This window comes from Oratosquilla oratoria, chromosome 25, assembly GCF_046742065.1.
Source record: "Oratosquilla oratoria isolate Oo_2021 chromosome 25, ASM4674206v1, whole genome shotgun sequence".
Classification (NCBI taxonomy): Eukaryota; Metazoa; Arthropoda; class Malacostraca; order Stomatopoda; family Squillidae; genus Oratosquilla; species Oratosquilla oratoria.
This window is the reverse complement of record NC_134801.1, coordinates 14,447,968-14,464,412: the sequence shown is the minus strand read 5'-3', so window position 1 is coordinate 14,464,412 and position 16,445 is coordinate 14,447,968. Positions and strand designations below refer to the sequence as shown.

The 16,445-nt window shown below is 45.6% G+C and overlaps 1 protein-coding gene across 1 annotated transcript; it reads left to right on the top strand.

The window, feature by feature from the left end:
* The first annotated feature begins 789 nt into the window (after window positions 1-789).
* LOC143039021 (zinc finger BED domain-containing protein 4-like) lies at window positions 790-3,601 on the top strand. The gene is made up of 3 exons (XM_076208869.1): window positions 790-1,772; window positions 2,099-2,617; window positions 2,687-3,601. Exons 2-3 carry the CDS (start codon window positions 2,459-2,461, stop codon window positions 3,599-3,601), a joined length of 1,074 nt encoding a protein of 357 aa, XP_076064984.1. The 5' UTR covers window positions 790-1,772; window positions 2,099-2,458.
* The last annotated feature ends 12,844 nt before the right edge of the window (window positions 3,602-16,445 follow it).

Below are 16,445 nucleotides of genomic sequence, written 5' to 3'. Positions count from 1 at the left end.
GGCGGTGGACGTTGACCGGGAATGGGGTGGCCACTTCTTTCGGCCGATGTGCACCGTCCCGGTCGCTGACCGTGGCGGAGCACCCTGCGTACGGACTAAGTGAGTTTTGTCGACTGTCGGTGGACGGTGGCCTGGATTGGGGTGGCAGCTTACGGACGGGATAAGTGATGTTGGCCACTTCTTTCTACTTGACCGCGCCGGGATGGGGGTTTGGGGGTTGCGAGGTCAGTTGGGGGGAGGATGGATGGAGTGGGTGGGAAGAGAGGGAGGGTGCGTATTGACATAGGGTGTGGTGGTCACAGGAGGGTTTGGTTGGGAGGAGGAGGGGGGTGGTTGCTTCGCTGCGTGGACGAGAACATTGTTATACAATTTCAGCAAAAACCCACTATGTTGGATAAGAAGAAATTAAATAGGTGATATCCATATCTTTTGATCACGGATTGTGATCCTCTTCAGTGGAATACAGAGTAGTGGAACAAAAGGCATGTCTTATATAGAGAAAGAAGAAGGAACATGGGCAGGGCTCAAGTGCCAAGTGGCGTCTAATGCTTTGGGTGGCAAATCACCCGCCTTCACCAAAGATGGTAATAATTTATTGACTGCCCAGGTAGTAATGCAGTCTGGTGACCATTGTCCATTTGAGATGTTAAAATCAGGAAATTGCCTAATCAAGGAGGATTCTATTATTTTCCTTTTGAAACAGCACTTTGAGTTGAAAATTATTTTTGCTTTATTCCAATCTATATGGTGGCCTTCCTTATCTACGTGTTGGAAAACAGCGGAATTTTGTTTGCATATCTAACTGAGTTCTTGTGTTCTTTCATTCTAGTGTTTAAATCTCTACCTGTTTGTCCCCAATATACCTTATTACAATCCGAGCATGGAAGTTTATAAACACCTTGATTTATTTCATCTCTAGGTCTTTGGTGTACATTAACTATTTTCTTGGACAAGTTATTGGGGTAACTAAATACAAAGTTTATGTCTTTCTTTGGCAGAAAATATGAACAATCATTTATGGACTTATTATAAGGCAATTTGATACAGTTTTTGTCCCATACGAAGTTCTTAGTGGAATGGGAAGTGGATCCATAATGACTAGTTTTAGCTTTACTTAGGGCTTTGTTTAGGAACCAATCAGATGAAATAAATCAAGGTGTTTATAAACTTCCATGCTCGGATTGTAATAAGGTGTTTTGTGACGAGGAGTCATGTGTATCGTCTGTTTGTTTACGAATGAGCCAATAATTTCAGCATTGTATTCCTTGCTCAGCTTGATTGTTGAAATTGTTGTTGTGATGGGTGTGGCTGAGGGCCGTAGCGTGCCTGAGCCCCCGGGCAGCTGCCAGCTGGATGACCACGGCCGTCACTGTTATCATGTCAGGTCACGGGGAGATTGGAGAGACACGGTTTCCACACTTACCAGATCTTCATATTTAACTTTGTTTGTGTTGCTGCTATGAAAGTTTTAGATCCTTAATGTTTATTGATATATGCATATTTACATGAAAGACACCATTTGCATGTTGCAATCTATTTGTACTGTACTTGTATTGGAGTTAATCACAAACAAGTTCACAAATACACTTATCAGACTCGCACGAGTGATGACTGACAAGGATATATATATACATAAAAGCTATGGGTTGGGGCAGGGAATGCAGTATACCACAACACACTCACGGAAAGCAGAGACAAGAATAAGCGGGCAGAGACGATCAAAGATTCTGGTGGATTAACACTGCCCATTGAAGTGGCCTCTACGACGCAAGGTAACGTGTTATTCAAAAATCATGTTTTGATAGTGATACGCATGTAATTATTATTCACGTAGTCTCAAGTAACTAATATTTGCGAGTTTTAATTGGGATGAATTAAGTGAACGTGTGCTTTAATGAGAGTGGATCAAATCTTTTTGAGCGCTTGCCCAACTCTGATAAGAGATACATTAAATATTGTGATGTATGTCTTTTCTTAAAACTCAAGTAATAGTAGATGCTCTCTGTATTTCATTAACGAAAATTAATTCGATGATCAATATAATTATAGCCTACTTAGTAAATGATTCCTTACAATGCTTTTTTTTTCTTTGTTGCAGTGTTCTCTCTGTCTCTACAATGTACTCCAAACGAAAGAGAAAAAGTCCGGTATGGACATACATGGAGCAGACAGGATCAAACATAGTTACATGTACCATATGCAAAGGTACTTTTACCTTTACAGGAACTACATCTGGACTACTGGGGCATTTAAGAACAAGACATTCTACCGAGTACTTTGATCTGACAAACATAGAGACACCTGACTGGCCACCACCGCTTGCATCGTCGCAGTCCGCTGAATCTGAATCACTATCACTGACTGGACCATCACAACCAGGACCATCGCAGCCTGGACCATCACAGCCTGGACCATCCAGCAGGGTCATATCAGCGGCGCCACGACAACAAACGCTGGAATGTGTTATCACCAGAAGGCAAGCATATCCAGATGGGTCAGAAAAGAAAAAAAAATTGATTCACATCTACTGAAATTGATAGTGACTGATATGCAACCTCTATCCTTGGTAGAAAATAAAGGTTTTCAGGAGTTTGTCAAGGTGATCGATCCTCGTTATGTGCTTCCAAGTAGGAGGGAGCTCATGCGAACACACTTTCCTTCTCTTTATGAAAAACAAAAACAACAGGTGCGAGAAGAGTTGGAGGGGGCAAGTTATGTTGCTCTCACTTCCGATCTTTGGACCTCAAGGCAAACTAAATCATTTCTAAGTGTAACTGCTCATTTTATATCTCCTGAATGGGAGCTCAAATGTAAGCTACTGGCTACAAAAAGACTAATGGTTGACCACACATCAAAAAACATAGGAGATGCACTCAAAGAAATATGTGAGGAGTGGGACTTGCTAGAAAAAGTGTGTTGTATCGTGACAGATAATGCTCGCAACATAGTAAAAGCAGTGACAGACATGAAGGTAAATCACATTCCATGTTTCGCCCACTCTCTGAATCTTGTGGTTCAAAATGCTCTGAAGAACACTAATGATGTGAAGAAAGTACAAGAAAAGGTGAAAGCGATTGTGTCATTCTTTCACCATAGTGTTAAAGCTTCAGACAAGTTATGTGCCCAGCAGGTACAACAAGGAGGTGAGAGAAAAAAACTGATAATGGAAGTGGAGACAAGATGGAACTCAACATTCTATATGTTTGAAAGGTTACAGGAGCAACACGAAGCAGTGACATCAACTTTGTGCGTGTTAGGTAGAAATAACATGTGCCTATCTGGTGATGAGTTAGAATGTCTCAGCAAAGCCATCTGTGTCCTTGAACCTTTTGATGTGGTGACTAAAGAACTTTCGGGAGAAAAAATTACTTGCCTGTCAAAAGTTATTCCACTGATCAAATCCCTTCGAAGTTGCATATATTCAACGGACGAATATAGAAGAGAGCTCTATGAAACTTTTCCTTTGGGTCTGGAGTTGGGAGCGCGATTAGATAGGAAATTTTTAGGACTTGAGAGAGAATTTATTCTTGCAGTGGGAACATTGTTAAAAATTTACAGAGACTTTAGCGGTACAAGGGAATCTGGGAGTTCTTATACGTGAGCGTGTCATAAAAGTTGTTCAACTTCTCAATAAAGTATAATTCCCCACTAAACTGTTTCAGTCACATGTGTATGTTACGTGTAGTGAATATTTCTATGTTATATAATGTTGTATAGTGAAGATGATATATCTTGAACATGAAGGTGTCCATATCAACTGCCTATGCAGGAAATGAAAGGATATACTTGGTAACAACTTAAGATTATATCTTATTTTATTTTCGTATTTTTTCTTTTTTTTTTTTTTTTTTTTGTTTTTTTTTTTTTAATAGTGAAAAATGCTGTGAAAATCCGTTGGAATGAATAAAAAAAAGTTAGATTCCTTTGTTTTTTCTTAAATTAAAGGGTGCTACTTTAGTATGCTATCTACCGCGCGAGTGAGTGAATGGAGGGTGTCTGAGGGTGGGTGTGGTGTGTAAACTTTTGTCGTCTGTCTGCATGCATGGGTTCATGTTTGGAGAGTGCATGTGGGAGTAGGAGTTTTGTTAATACACACATACACATAAAATGAGCTTTGACTAATTTGTAATAAATGTTTTCCTAAAAACTAACCTAACCTAACCTGACTAATTTGTAATAAATGTTTTCCTAAAAACTGTTTTTATGCTCCCTTGTTTTAATACTTATTTCATACAAATTAGCCCAGCACGTGATTTAAAGACCAAGGTGAATACTTAAGGATATATTAAATTTCACTGTCGGCATGTTTCTTATTTATTTCCTCAATTATTTTTTCATACAAATTAGTTCATATTCTTATTTAGAAACAGAAGCATACTGGCATTTTCATCACTTAAGCACACACATATATGTTGAGACATTCTGACAGGTTGATGTAAGCGGAATAGGAAACACAGGAGTCTTAGTCTTGAGTTTATTCCTGACTAGTTTCGCAGGTATGCTTTTTCAGAGCATACCTGCGAAACTAGTCAGGAATAAACTCAAGACTAAGACTCCTGTGTTTCCTATTCCGCTTACATCACACACACATATATATATATATACATATATATATATATATATATATATATATATATATATATATATATACATATATGGGTCTTCGTTTGGCGACACGCGGATTTTTTTTTTTTTTTTCAACTTTCACAATTAATACAGTTTCGTATGCTGATCACAGAAATAACCTTAATTCTATTGAGAAATTAAAAAAGTGCCGAAAAACCGTTTTAATGGTAAAAAAATGAACAAGGCCTTAGCGGTACATACTTGCTAAATGGTAAAAGTTTAACCGGTGAAATTAGCGGGGCACTGGGCCCGTCACTACCGTCACTCAGTACCACCAAGCCGAGACGTGCTTACCGAAGTTACCACTCTCTGAATGTTATGGTATAGCTTATCGAGTTATCGGTTAACGAAGCTTTAACGGTGGCAGAATGTTTGCCGGTAAGCTATCGTTAAGGTTGTTCGATAAAACCTGTAACTTACCGGTAGCTGCCTACCACTACCACCTCCAAACATGACACGAACAAAAATGTATACACCACACCCACCCTCAGACACCCTCCATTCACTCACTCGCACGGTAGATACTAGATAGCATACTATAGTAGCACCAATTAAAGTATGACCTTTTCCCTTTACAATGACATAACAATAAAAACAATATGTAAAATATAACCAGAGATATAGCTTATTATAGGACAAAAACATTAATTTTTCGTACTCGACTCGAACTTGTGACGTCACTACTACTTCACGAGACTTTTAACCGGTAAACTGTCGGTAATTTCGGTAACTGTATTGTTGTTCACCAATAATTTTGATATTGAAATTAGCGGTATTTGCCCAGCACTAATGGCCACTTATTTCGAACGATATGCCCCGTCCCGTCTGCTGACCGAGGCGGAGCATCCCGTCGACGGGCTAAGTAATGTTCGGCGACTGGCAGTCGACGGTGGCCGGGACCCGACATCCGCAACTCTGGCATCTCGCGTATATGGTATACGGGGTGGGTAGTCTCGGCCGAGAGGCCAGATGCCCCCCACCCCGAGCGACCGAATCTAGTAATCCATCCACCGATCCTACGGTCCACCTACACAGAGAGCTATCTAACTATCTAGCGTCAACGCCAAACTACCTGTTTGATCCTGCCAGAAGTCATATGTTTGTCTCAAAGGTTAAGCCATGCATGTATAAGTACAGGCCGATCTAAGACGAAACCACGAATGGCTCATTAAAGCAGTTGTGGTTCATTGGATCTTATCCACCCACCTGGATAACTGGTAATTCTAGAGCTAATATATGCACCCCGCGGACGTGATAAGTGGGGTTGGGCGATTAGCGGTGGACGGTGGCCTGGAATGGGGTGGCCACTTTTTTCGGTTGACGTGCCCGGTCCTGGCCGCTGACCGTGGCGGAGCACCCCGCGGACGGGCTAAGTGATGTTGGGCGACTGGCGGTCGACGGTGGCCGGGACCCGACATCCGCAACTCTGGCATCTCCCGTATATACTCGTAGTATACGGAGTGGGTAGTCTCGGTCGAGAGGCCGGAGTGCCGCCACACCTAGCGATCTGATCCATCCATAGCTAGTTAGTTATCTAGCGTCAATGCCAAGCTACCTGTTTGATCCTGCCACAAGTTATATGTTTGTCTCAAAGATTAAGCCATGCATGTCAAACTACAGGCCAATCTAAGGCGAAACCACGGATGGTTCATAAAATCAGTTGTGGTTCATTAGATCATATCCACCCACCTGGATATTTGGTAATTGTAGACCTAATACATGCACACAAGCTCATACCTCTGCGGGAAGAGCGCTTTAATCAAATCAGTTGTGGCTAAAAAATATAAAGGATGGCCGTCCTGGCCGCTGACCGTGGCACGGGCTAAGTGATGTTGGGCGACTGACGGTGGACGTTGGCCGGGAATGGGGTGGCCACTTCTTTCGGCCGACGTGCACCGTCCCGGCCGCTGGCCGCGACGGAGCACCCCGCGGACGGGCTAAGTGGGGTTGGGCGACTGGCGGTGGACGGCGGCCGGGAATGTGGTGGCCACTTCTTTCGGTTGACTTGCCCAGTCCCGACCTCTGACCGTGACGGAGCACCCCGTGGATGGGCAAATTGATGTTCGGCGACTGGCGGTCGACGGTGGCCGGGACCCGATATCCGCAACACTGGCATCTCGCGTATATAGTATACGGGGTGGGTAGTCTCGGCCGAGAGGCCGGATGGCCCCCACCTCTAGCGACTGGATCCATCCACCCATCCATCTACCCGTCACTGCCGCTTACCGTGGTCAAGCACCTCGCGGACGGGTTAGGTGATGTTCGGCGACTGGCGGTCGATGTTGGCCGAGACCCGACTTCCGCAGCTCTGGCATCTAGCGTATACAGTACAAGAGGTGGGTAGTCTCGGCCGAGAGGCCAGATGACCACCACCCCAGCGACCGCATCCATCCATCCATCCATCCATCCATCCATCTTATTAAATAAAAAACAAACGGCCCTTTCTGGCCACTTCTTTTGGCCGACGTGCTCCGTCCCGGACGCTGACAGTGGTGAAGCAGCTTATGGACGGGATAAGTGATGTTGGGCGACTGGCGGTGTACGGTGGCAGGGAATGGGATGGCCACTTCTTTCGGCTGATATGCCCCGTCCCGTCCGCTGACCGTGGCGGAGCATCCCGTGGACGGGCTAAGTGATGTTCGGCGACTGGCGGTCGATGGTGGCCAATACCCGACATCCGCAACTTTGGCATCTCGCGTATATAGTATACGGGGTGGGTAGTCTCGACCGAGAGACCAGATGCCCCCCACCCCGAGCGACCGGATCCAACCATACATCCATCCATCCTACGGTCCACCTACAATGACAGTTATCTAGCTATCTAGCGTCAACGCCAAATTAACTGTTTGATCCTGCCAGAAGTCATATATTTGTCTCAAAGGTTAAGCCATGCATGTCTAAGTACAGGCCGATCTAAGGCGAAACCACGAATGGCTCATTAAATCAGTTGTGGTTCATTGGATCTTATCCACCCACCCGAATAACTGGTCATTCTAGAGCTAATGCATGCACACATGCTCCGACCTCAAAGGGAAGAGTGCTTTTATTAAATCAGTAATGGCTGAGTATTATAGAAGGTGGCCGTTCTGGCCGGTGACCGTGGCAGATCACCCCGCGGACGGGCTAAGTGATGTTGGGCGACTAGCGGTGGACGGTCGCCGGAAATCGGGTGGCCACTTCTTTAGGCCGATGTGCCCGGTCCCGGACGCTGAACGAGGGGGGGCACACCGCGGACGTGCTAGGTGATGTTGGGCGACTGGCTAAGTGATGTTGGGCAACTGGTCGGAGCTTACGTACATGTATTAGATCTAGAATTACCAGTTATGGCTAAGTAGTACACAGGGTGGCCGTCCTGGCCGCTGACCGTGAGATACCATCCCGCGGACGGGATAATTGATGTTGGGTGCCTGGCGGTGGATGGTGGATTGTGGCCGGGAATGGGGTGGCCACATTTTTCGGTCGACGTGCCCCGTCCTGGCCACTGACCGCGGCGGAGCACCCCACGGACGGGCTAAGTGACGTTGGGAGACCGGCAGTGGACGGTGGCCGAGAATGGGGTGGCCACTTCTTTCAGCCGACGTGTCTCGTCCCGGCCACTGACCGTGGCGGAGCACCCTGCGGACGGGCTAAGTGATGTTTGGGCACGGGCGGTGGAAGGTGGCAGGGAAAGGGGTGGCTACTTCTTTCAGCCGACGTGCCTCGTCCCGGCCGCTGACCATGGCGGAGTACTCCGCGGACGGCCTAAGTGATGTTGGGCGACTGGTGGTCAACGGTGGCCGAGACCCGACATCCGCAACTGTGGTATCTCGCGTATATAGTAGAGAGGGTGGGTAGTCTCGGCCGAGAGGCGAAATTCCCCCCACCCCCAGTGACCGGATCCATCCACCCACCCATCCACCCGACGGTCCACCTATCTAGCGTCAACGTCAAGCTACCTGGTTGATCCTGTCAGTAGTAATATGCTTGTCTCAAACATTAAGCCATGCATGTCTAAGTACAGGCCTCATTAAATCAGTTGTGGTTAATTGGATCTTATCCACCCATCTGGATAACTGGTCATTCTAGAGCTAATTCATGCACACAAGCTCCGACCTCAGTGGGAAGAGTGCTTTTATCAAATCAGTTATTTCTAAGTAGTATAGAGAGTGGCCGTCCTGGCCGCTGACCGTGGAAGACCACACCATGAACGGGCTAAGTGATGTTGGGCGACTGGCGGTGGCCGGTGGCCGGTGGCCGGAAATGAGGTGGCCACTTCTTTCGGTTGCCATGCCCCGGCTGACCGTGACGGAGTACAAAGCAGACGGGCTAAGTGATGTTGGGCTACTGGCGGTGGACGGTGGCCGGGAATGGGGTGGCCACTTTTTTCGGTTGACGTACCCAGTCCTGGCCGCTGACCGTGGAGGAGCAGCCCGCGGACAGGCTAAGAGATGTTCGGCGACTGACGGTCTATGGTGGCCGGGACCCGACATCCGCAACTCTGGCATCTCACGTATATAGTATACGGGGTGGGTAGTCTCGGCCGAGAGGCCGGATGGCCCCCACCCCTAGCGATCCGATCCATCCATCCATCCATCCATCCACCCGACGTGCTAGCTATCTAGCGTCAACGCCAAGCTACCTGGTTGATCCTGCCAGTAGTCATATGCTTGTCTGAACTATTAAGCCATGCATGTCTAAGTACACGCCGATATAATGCGAAACCTCGAATGGCTCATTAAATCAGCTGTGGTTCATTGGATCTTATCCACCCACCTAGATAACTGGTATTTCTAGACCTAATACATGCACACAAGCTCAGATCTCAGGAAGTAGAGCGCTTTTATTAGATCAAAACCAAACGGCCCTTTGTCCACCACACCAAGTCAATCTGAATATCTTGTGGCTGAGCACACGGAACCGGCCCGGCCGAAGACCGAACTAAGTAGTATAAAAATTGGCCGTCCTAGCCGCTGACCGTGGTAGACCATCCCGCGGACGGGCGAAGTGATGTTGGGAGACAGGTGGTGGACGGTGGGTAGCAATGTTGTCAGGTAATGGTAATCAGAGACACAATAACAGTTAAAATGGAATTTGACATAGCGAGAATACATTCAGATCTAGAGTCAATACGTAAACTAACCAATACCATATCAGACCACTTCCATACTACCTTCAAACACCCCGATCCCATGTCTAACTCCTCAAAATCAAGAGACAACATGTTCGACTTAATCTCCACCAAGCTAAACACATTACTCCTCCAACTCTCCACAATTGAACGGAGTGACATGACATCAACTCATAACTCAGAACTCCACCATGCCTCCTTCAGACATAAAAGAGGACTCATGAACTTCATGGGCTCCCTTTCAAAATCCCTATTTGGCATTGCAACTGAAGAAGATATAACCAATGTTCACCTCACAATAGACAAAATGGCCTCCAAACTAAATAAGATGGGAAAACTTGTTCTTCTAAACTCCCAAAATTCTCAATACTTAGCAGGATCCGTAAACTTACTACTTGACCGTTTCTCCAGACTCCACGAATATTCCCTTAATCAATACAACCACCTCCACGAACTAGAAATGTTCATATACTACATTGAACAAATAAAAACCATAAGCGACCACATAGGTATGGTCAGACACTACTACCATTTACTTACACTCGACATCGTCGACGCAGCCGCCAAAAAGGCCACCTCAAACCTCCTCCCCAAAGGCAAACTAAAAAACTGCACTCTCCGTCGCTTTAAGAAACCTCCACCTAAAAAGCATTTTCCCCTCCGAACAACTAGACCTATACTGACTAGATAAACACCATATGAGGACGGAGCCTTTATTTGTACGACGTTTCGCTTATTACAGCTTTTTCAAGTACAAGTTGAGATACAAATGCTTGAGATTAAATAAGGGGAAAGGAGGGAACGGGGAGAGAAAAAGGGGGGGGGAAGGAGGAGGAGGAGGAGGAGGAGGAGGAGGAGGAGGGTGGGGGGATGGACACTGGGAAAGGATGAGAATTCCGGCCCAAACTATACTACCTTCTCATTGAAACAACACTAGGCACAAATGCAATCTACGCACACATCCCCCTCGACCCACAAAACAGATTTACAGGTTGGAATATAATCCCATTCCCATACACCTACAATAACTCAACTATCACTCTTGATGTGGAACCCACAACAGTCATCAAATCTGAAGACGGCCAATGGTATTCATATACCTCCTCTTCCGACCTCGCCATTTGCAAATCAACTGTCTCTAAATTCCACATTTGCCCTGCATACCTTTTCAGTTTCTACCGTACCACAGAATTAACCTGTATGAATCAAATTGTAACATTGAACTCCAGCACCCTAGACAGTTGCACATACAAAGAAATCAACCCCAACAAACCCCTTCACGTACACATTAATACAAAATACTTCCTATTCTTCCCACGAACCACACTCGTTTCAGTAATTTGTAAAGAAAACCCCTCATCTTGGCAAAAACAAATCTGTGGACCTGTCTCAATTCCCGACTCATGCGAAATCTTCTTTGAAAACACAAGATTTCAACCCAACCACCACCACAACATCCTTCGATATAACCTCACCTCCGTCCTCGACCCCATTGAACCCCTTCCAATACCCCTAAACCCCCACAAATCTCTTTCCATTTCCTTAAACCCACAGGACTATGTAGCCCTACTAAACACCACCCAATCAAATATAATGGACACGCTGCAATTCACCACCCCCACACTCCCATCAATCGCTATATCCCTCAGTTCCTTCGCCCTTCTAGTCCTGCTCCTACTCATTTGTAGATTGGTATATGTTTGTGCATTAAAACGCACCGGCTAGAAGATCTGAACCCCATATACTGTAATATATTTTAACCATAAGATTATAATCCATATGTAACTTTACGACAATAACCCATCAAAGGATGTTAGAATCTTTCATACATTTGACCTTATTACCACTCCAATTATCCGACTCCCAGAAACGAGTCATAACCCAGAAAACTGCTTCCCAATATCTTAACTAAAGGGAAGAACCCCTTTACTCCTTGATGACCCAAGAGTGCAACTCACAGAAAGGACCCCTTTTATTCACCAGTGACAATAGACAAAATCCAGTCACAGAACTGACACATAATGATCTCCCAGAAAGGAGAGAAGTGTAAAGTGGTGAAACCGAGTGTACAGACAAAAAAAGTGAAGAGAAAGAACGGAGTGGTTAACCCAGTCTATTAACTAACACCCTTTGATGAGCAATGAGTATGCCATGATACCTATTAAACCACACCCAACAAACAATGACAATTTAACCCCCCCCCCAACACCTATTAAGGTTCAAAACAGGTATCACGTCATACTCGCCATATCTATATATATGTATATATCTATGTATGAAAATTTAACAAGCCCCCTCGCCGCTCCTTATTCCAGGTGACAGGAGTCACCTCTCGCCGGGAGGGAGGTATTATGTAACCATAATCTCACAGATTACAACACAATTGAAAATTACACAGCAACACACATACGAACATACATACACACACACCACCAACCTCTTCCTTCACGTGACCAAACCGTGAAGTACCCCTGATTCCTATGAACACCTTTTACCCATATTCAATATACTATGTAACCTAGATTGATAACCATAATATATTTATAAGCAGAAATAACTAAACATTCTAACCATTGTAAAATAAAATAGTATCCAAGACTTGTATCACTGTACAGGAGAACAGGGGTGGAAATGGAGCTGGGAGATAGGGTGGATGAAAGAGTATTAGGATGGTTTGGACACATGGAAAGAATGAGTGAAGAAAGACTAGTAAAGGAGGTATGGAAGGCAGATGTGGAGGGAGTGAACATGAGGGGACGTCCTAGGATGAGATGGATGGATGGGGTGAAGGGGGCTTTGGGGAAGAGGGGAATGTCGGTTGAGGAAGGACGGGAGAGGACAGAAGACAGGGGTGAATGGAGAATGGTTGTATATGGAAAATGTTGTGATGCATGAGGTGGATTGGACGGGGGAATGGGGGTGAGGTAGTATGTGTGAGCAAAAATTTTTTGACGCAGCCCGAAGGGATTTCTCCCCGTCCTCTCCTTTATATGGGGGGACGGAGAGGGGGGGTCGCCGATTTAATGAAGCGGCCTTGCTGTGGATGTGCTGTGTCCTGCGACACTGCTTCTGACCCCAGTGGACAGGGTGCAGGGATGACCCGTCATCTAAGAGGTGCTAAGATGGGAGGGAGGGTGGAGGGGTGTGGAGTGTTTTCGGGGATGAAATGGGTGGGAATGTTTTTGTGCTTTTTCCTTTTTGGCTACCCCCCTGGTAAGGGGGAAAAAGCCTTGGTATATGTATGTATGTAATATTAGATACCGTGCACCATTCATTATTGCTGATGCAGGAACTTTGCAGATGTACACCACCCGACAGAGGCGAGAGCTGTCAGTCTTTGAGGTGGTAGGAAAGCAGACAAGGAAGGTCTGCCAGTGTAATCTTTTTAGTAATAGACTTTTAGAAAGGTCTTGAGATTTTGATTAACCACCAAGAAAGGCTAGAACATTTACAACATGCCCCGTCTCGGCAGCTGACCGTGACGTAGCACACCGCGGACGGGCTAAGTGCTGTTGGCCGACTGGCGGTGGACGATGGCCGGGAATAGGGTGGCCACTTCTTTCGGGCGACGTGCCCCGTTCAGGCCCTGACCGTGGCGGAGCACCCCGCTGACGGGCTTAGTGATGTTGGGCAACTGACGGTCGACGGTGGCCGGGACCCGACATACGCAACTCTGGCATCTCGCGTTTATAGTAAAGTGAGTGGTTAGTCTCGGCCGAGAGGCCAGATGCTCCCCATCCCCAGCGACCGGATCCATCCATCCATCCATCCATCCATCCATCCACCCGACGTCCACCTACACAGATAGCGTGCTAGCTATCTAGCGTCAACGCCAAGCTACCTGGTTGATCCTGCCAGTAGTCATATGCTTGTCTGAAATATTAAGCCATGCATGTCTAAGTACACGCCGATATAAGGCGAAACCTCGAATGACTCATTAAATCAGTTGTGGTTCATTGGATCTTATCCACCCACCTAGATAACTAGTATTTCTAGAGCTAATACATGCACACAAGCTCCGATCTCAGCATGCAGAGCACTTTTATTAGATCAAAACCAAACGGCCCTTTGTCCGGCACAACTGGTGAATCTGAATATCTTTGGGCTGAGCGCACGGACACTGGCCTAGCCACAGACCAAGCTAGGTGTTATGCAGGGTGGCCGTCCTGGCCGCTGACCGTGACTGACTACCCCGCGGAAAGACTAAGTGATGTTGGGCGACCGGCGGTGGACGGTGGCCTGGAAGGGGGTGGCCACTTCTTTCGGCCGATATGCCCCGTTCCGTCCGCTGACCGTGGGAGAGCACCCCGTGGACGGGCTAAGTGATGTTCGGACACTGGCGGTCGACGGTGGCCGGGACCCGACATCCGCAACACTGGCATCTCGCGTATATGGTATACGGGGAGGGTAGTCTCGGCCGAGATCCCGGATGCCCCCCACCCCTAGCGACTGGATCCATCCATCCATCCACCCACCCAATGGTCTACCTACACATATAGGTAGCTAGCTATCTAGCGTCTACGCCAAGCTACCTGTTTGATCCTTCAAGAAGTCATATGTTTGTCTTAAAGGTTAAGCCATGCATGTCAAAGTACAGGCCGATCTAAGGCGAAACTTCGAATGGCTCATTAAATCTATTGTGGTTTATTGGATCTTATCCACCCACCTATATAACTGGTATTTGTAGAGCTAATACATGCACAAAAGTTCCGATCTCAGGAAGTAGTGCGATTTTATTAGATCAAAACCAAATGGCCCTTTGTCCCGCTGTCCGGGAATGGGATGGCCACTTCTTTCGGCCGATATGCCCCGTCCCATCCGCTGAATGGTTGATTTATGGAATTTTTGGCTCGAAGGCCAAGCGCCGGAGTCGGTAGGCCATTCAGCGCATATTTATCTTTTAGATAAAAATTCAAGTAAAACAGTTAAAACAATAAACATTCACGAACACACATCAACAACATACACTCACAAGCATTCATATACACAATTTTAAATTTCATAAAATAAACTGATGTCTTTTAAAAACTTTAAAACATTCTTCACACGAGCTTCCTCCCCTAAAATTTCTTTAAAAGATAAATCTGTTAAAAAATTTGATCTGCACTTATTAGAAAATGCGGGGCACTGAATTAAAATGTGTCTTATTGTCAAAACTACTTGGCAAGTGGGACATTGGGGGGCCAGCCTTTCTGCTCCACTTGCCATTAAAAATTTATGAGTAATGTAGGAATGGCCAATTCTCAGTCTTGTCAAGACCTTCTGTCCAAAGGAGGATACTTCCAATGGTTCACTAAGGGGTGAATCTCTTTTAATTTATAACTACCGTCCAGCCTTGTCCATTGCTCTTGCCACTTCTCCATTGTATAACAATGGATCACTTGTTTCAAGTCCGTATGTGGGACTTTTTGGTCTGTTATATGGCTGAGCCTAGTGGCGGCTTTGGCTGCAGCATCGGCCTTTTCATTTCCAGTGACACCCACATGGGACGGCACCCAGCAAAAGTTTACTTTTATCTTCTTTCTGTTGTTGATGAGAATCAACCATTCCTGTATTTCTTGGAGTAAAAAATGATGAGGCAACAAATTATTTACAGAGGATAGAACGCTCATGGAATCCGTAAAAACAACAACGTTCCTACCACACGGAACAGAATTAAAAACAAACTTCAGGGCGTTGCTGACTGCCAGCAGTTCACCAGTAAAAACAGAGCTAAAATCAGGCAACTTTCTCTTTAAACCTGTGCTATCAGATACAACAGCACAACCAACATCATCTTGGGATTTTGATTCATCTGTATAAATAAAATTGCATCAGCATGTACTGATAAATGTTCTAAAAATTCAGTTTCTAGCTCTACAGCAGTTCTATTTTTCTTCTTTTTAAGAGGACATATTTCAGTGGGGCATCGGTTCCAAGGAGGGAATTTGGGAGGCGTGATCTCAGCAATTGTGTTAGGAACAAGTCCTACCTTCTCTGTCCCAACTTCACATCTCACTTCTAAAGGTTTCGGCAGAGTACTTTTCCTTGGAGCTCTGTCTACCGGCTGCTTTACAAATTTGAAGTTTGGATTCTGTTTGGATGTCAAGACACGAGATATATATCTAAGGCTTAATTCCTCCCTGTGAATATACAGGGGAGGAATTCCTGCGTTCACATACAGGAGATGTTCTATAGGCTCCCGAACAGATCCGTAAAGCCATATTGTGGACTATATCAAGCTTCTTCAGTGAACTTTTACATGCCGATCCATAAATTTGACATCCGTAATCCATTTTGCTAAGGCACAATCTTTGGTAAAGCCTTATTAAAGTTACACGATCAGCTCCCCAGTTGAAACGAGACACTACCTTTAGTATATTAAGTCGCTGTTTAACAGTGTATACAACCTCGTTTATGTGATTTGTGAATGTCAACATTTTATCCAAAACCAGGCCCAAGTATTTTACTTGATCTTCATACGGTAATATGACACCCTCTAAGAATAGTGTTGGTATTTCTTCCTTGCGTCTTAGTCTGGAAAACCTTATGGTTTTGGTTTTTTCAGCAGAGAATCTGAAGCCCCTTCAATTAGCCAATGCTGTTGCTAAGTTAATAACCTCTTGAATCTTTTGGCCCGTTTCTAATGTTGTCGATTTGCTGCACACAATAGCGAAGTCATCAGCATAAGCCAACCCATGAACTCCTGTGGGAACTTGCTCTAATAAACTAT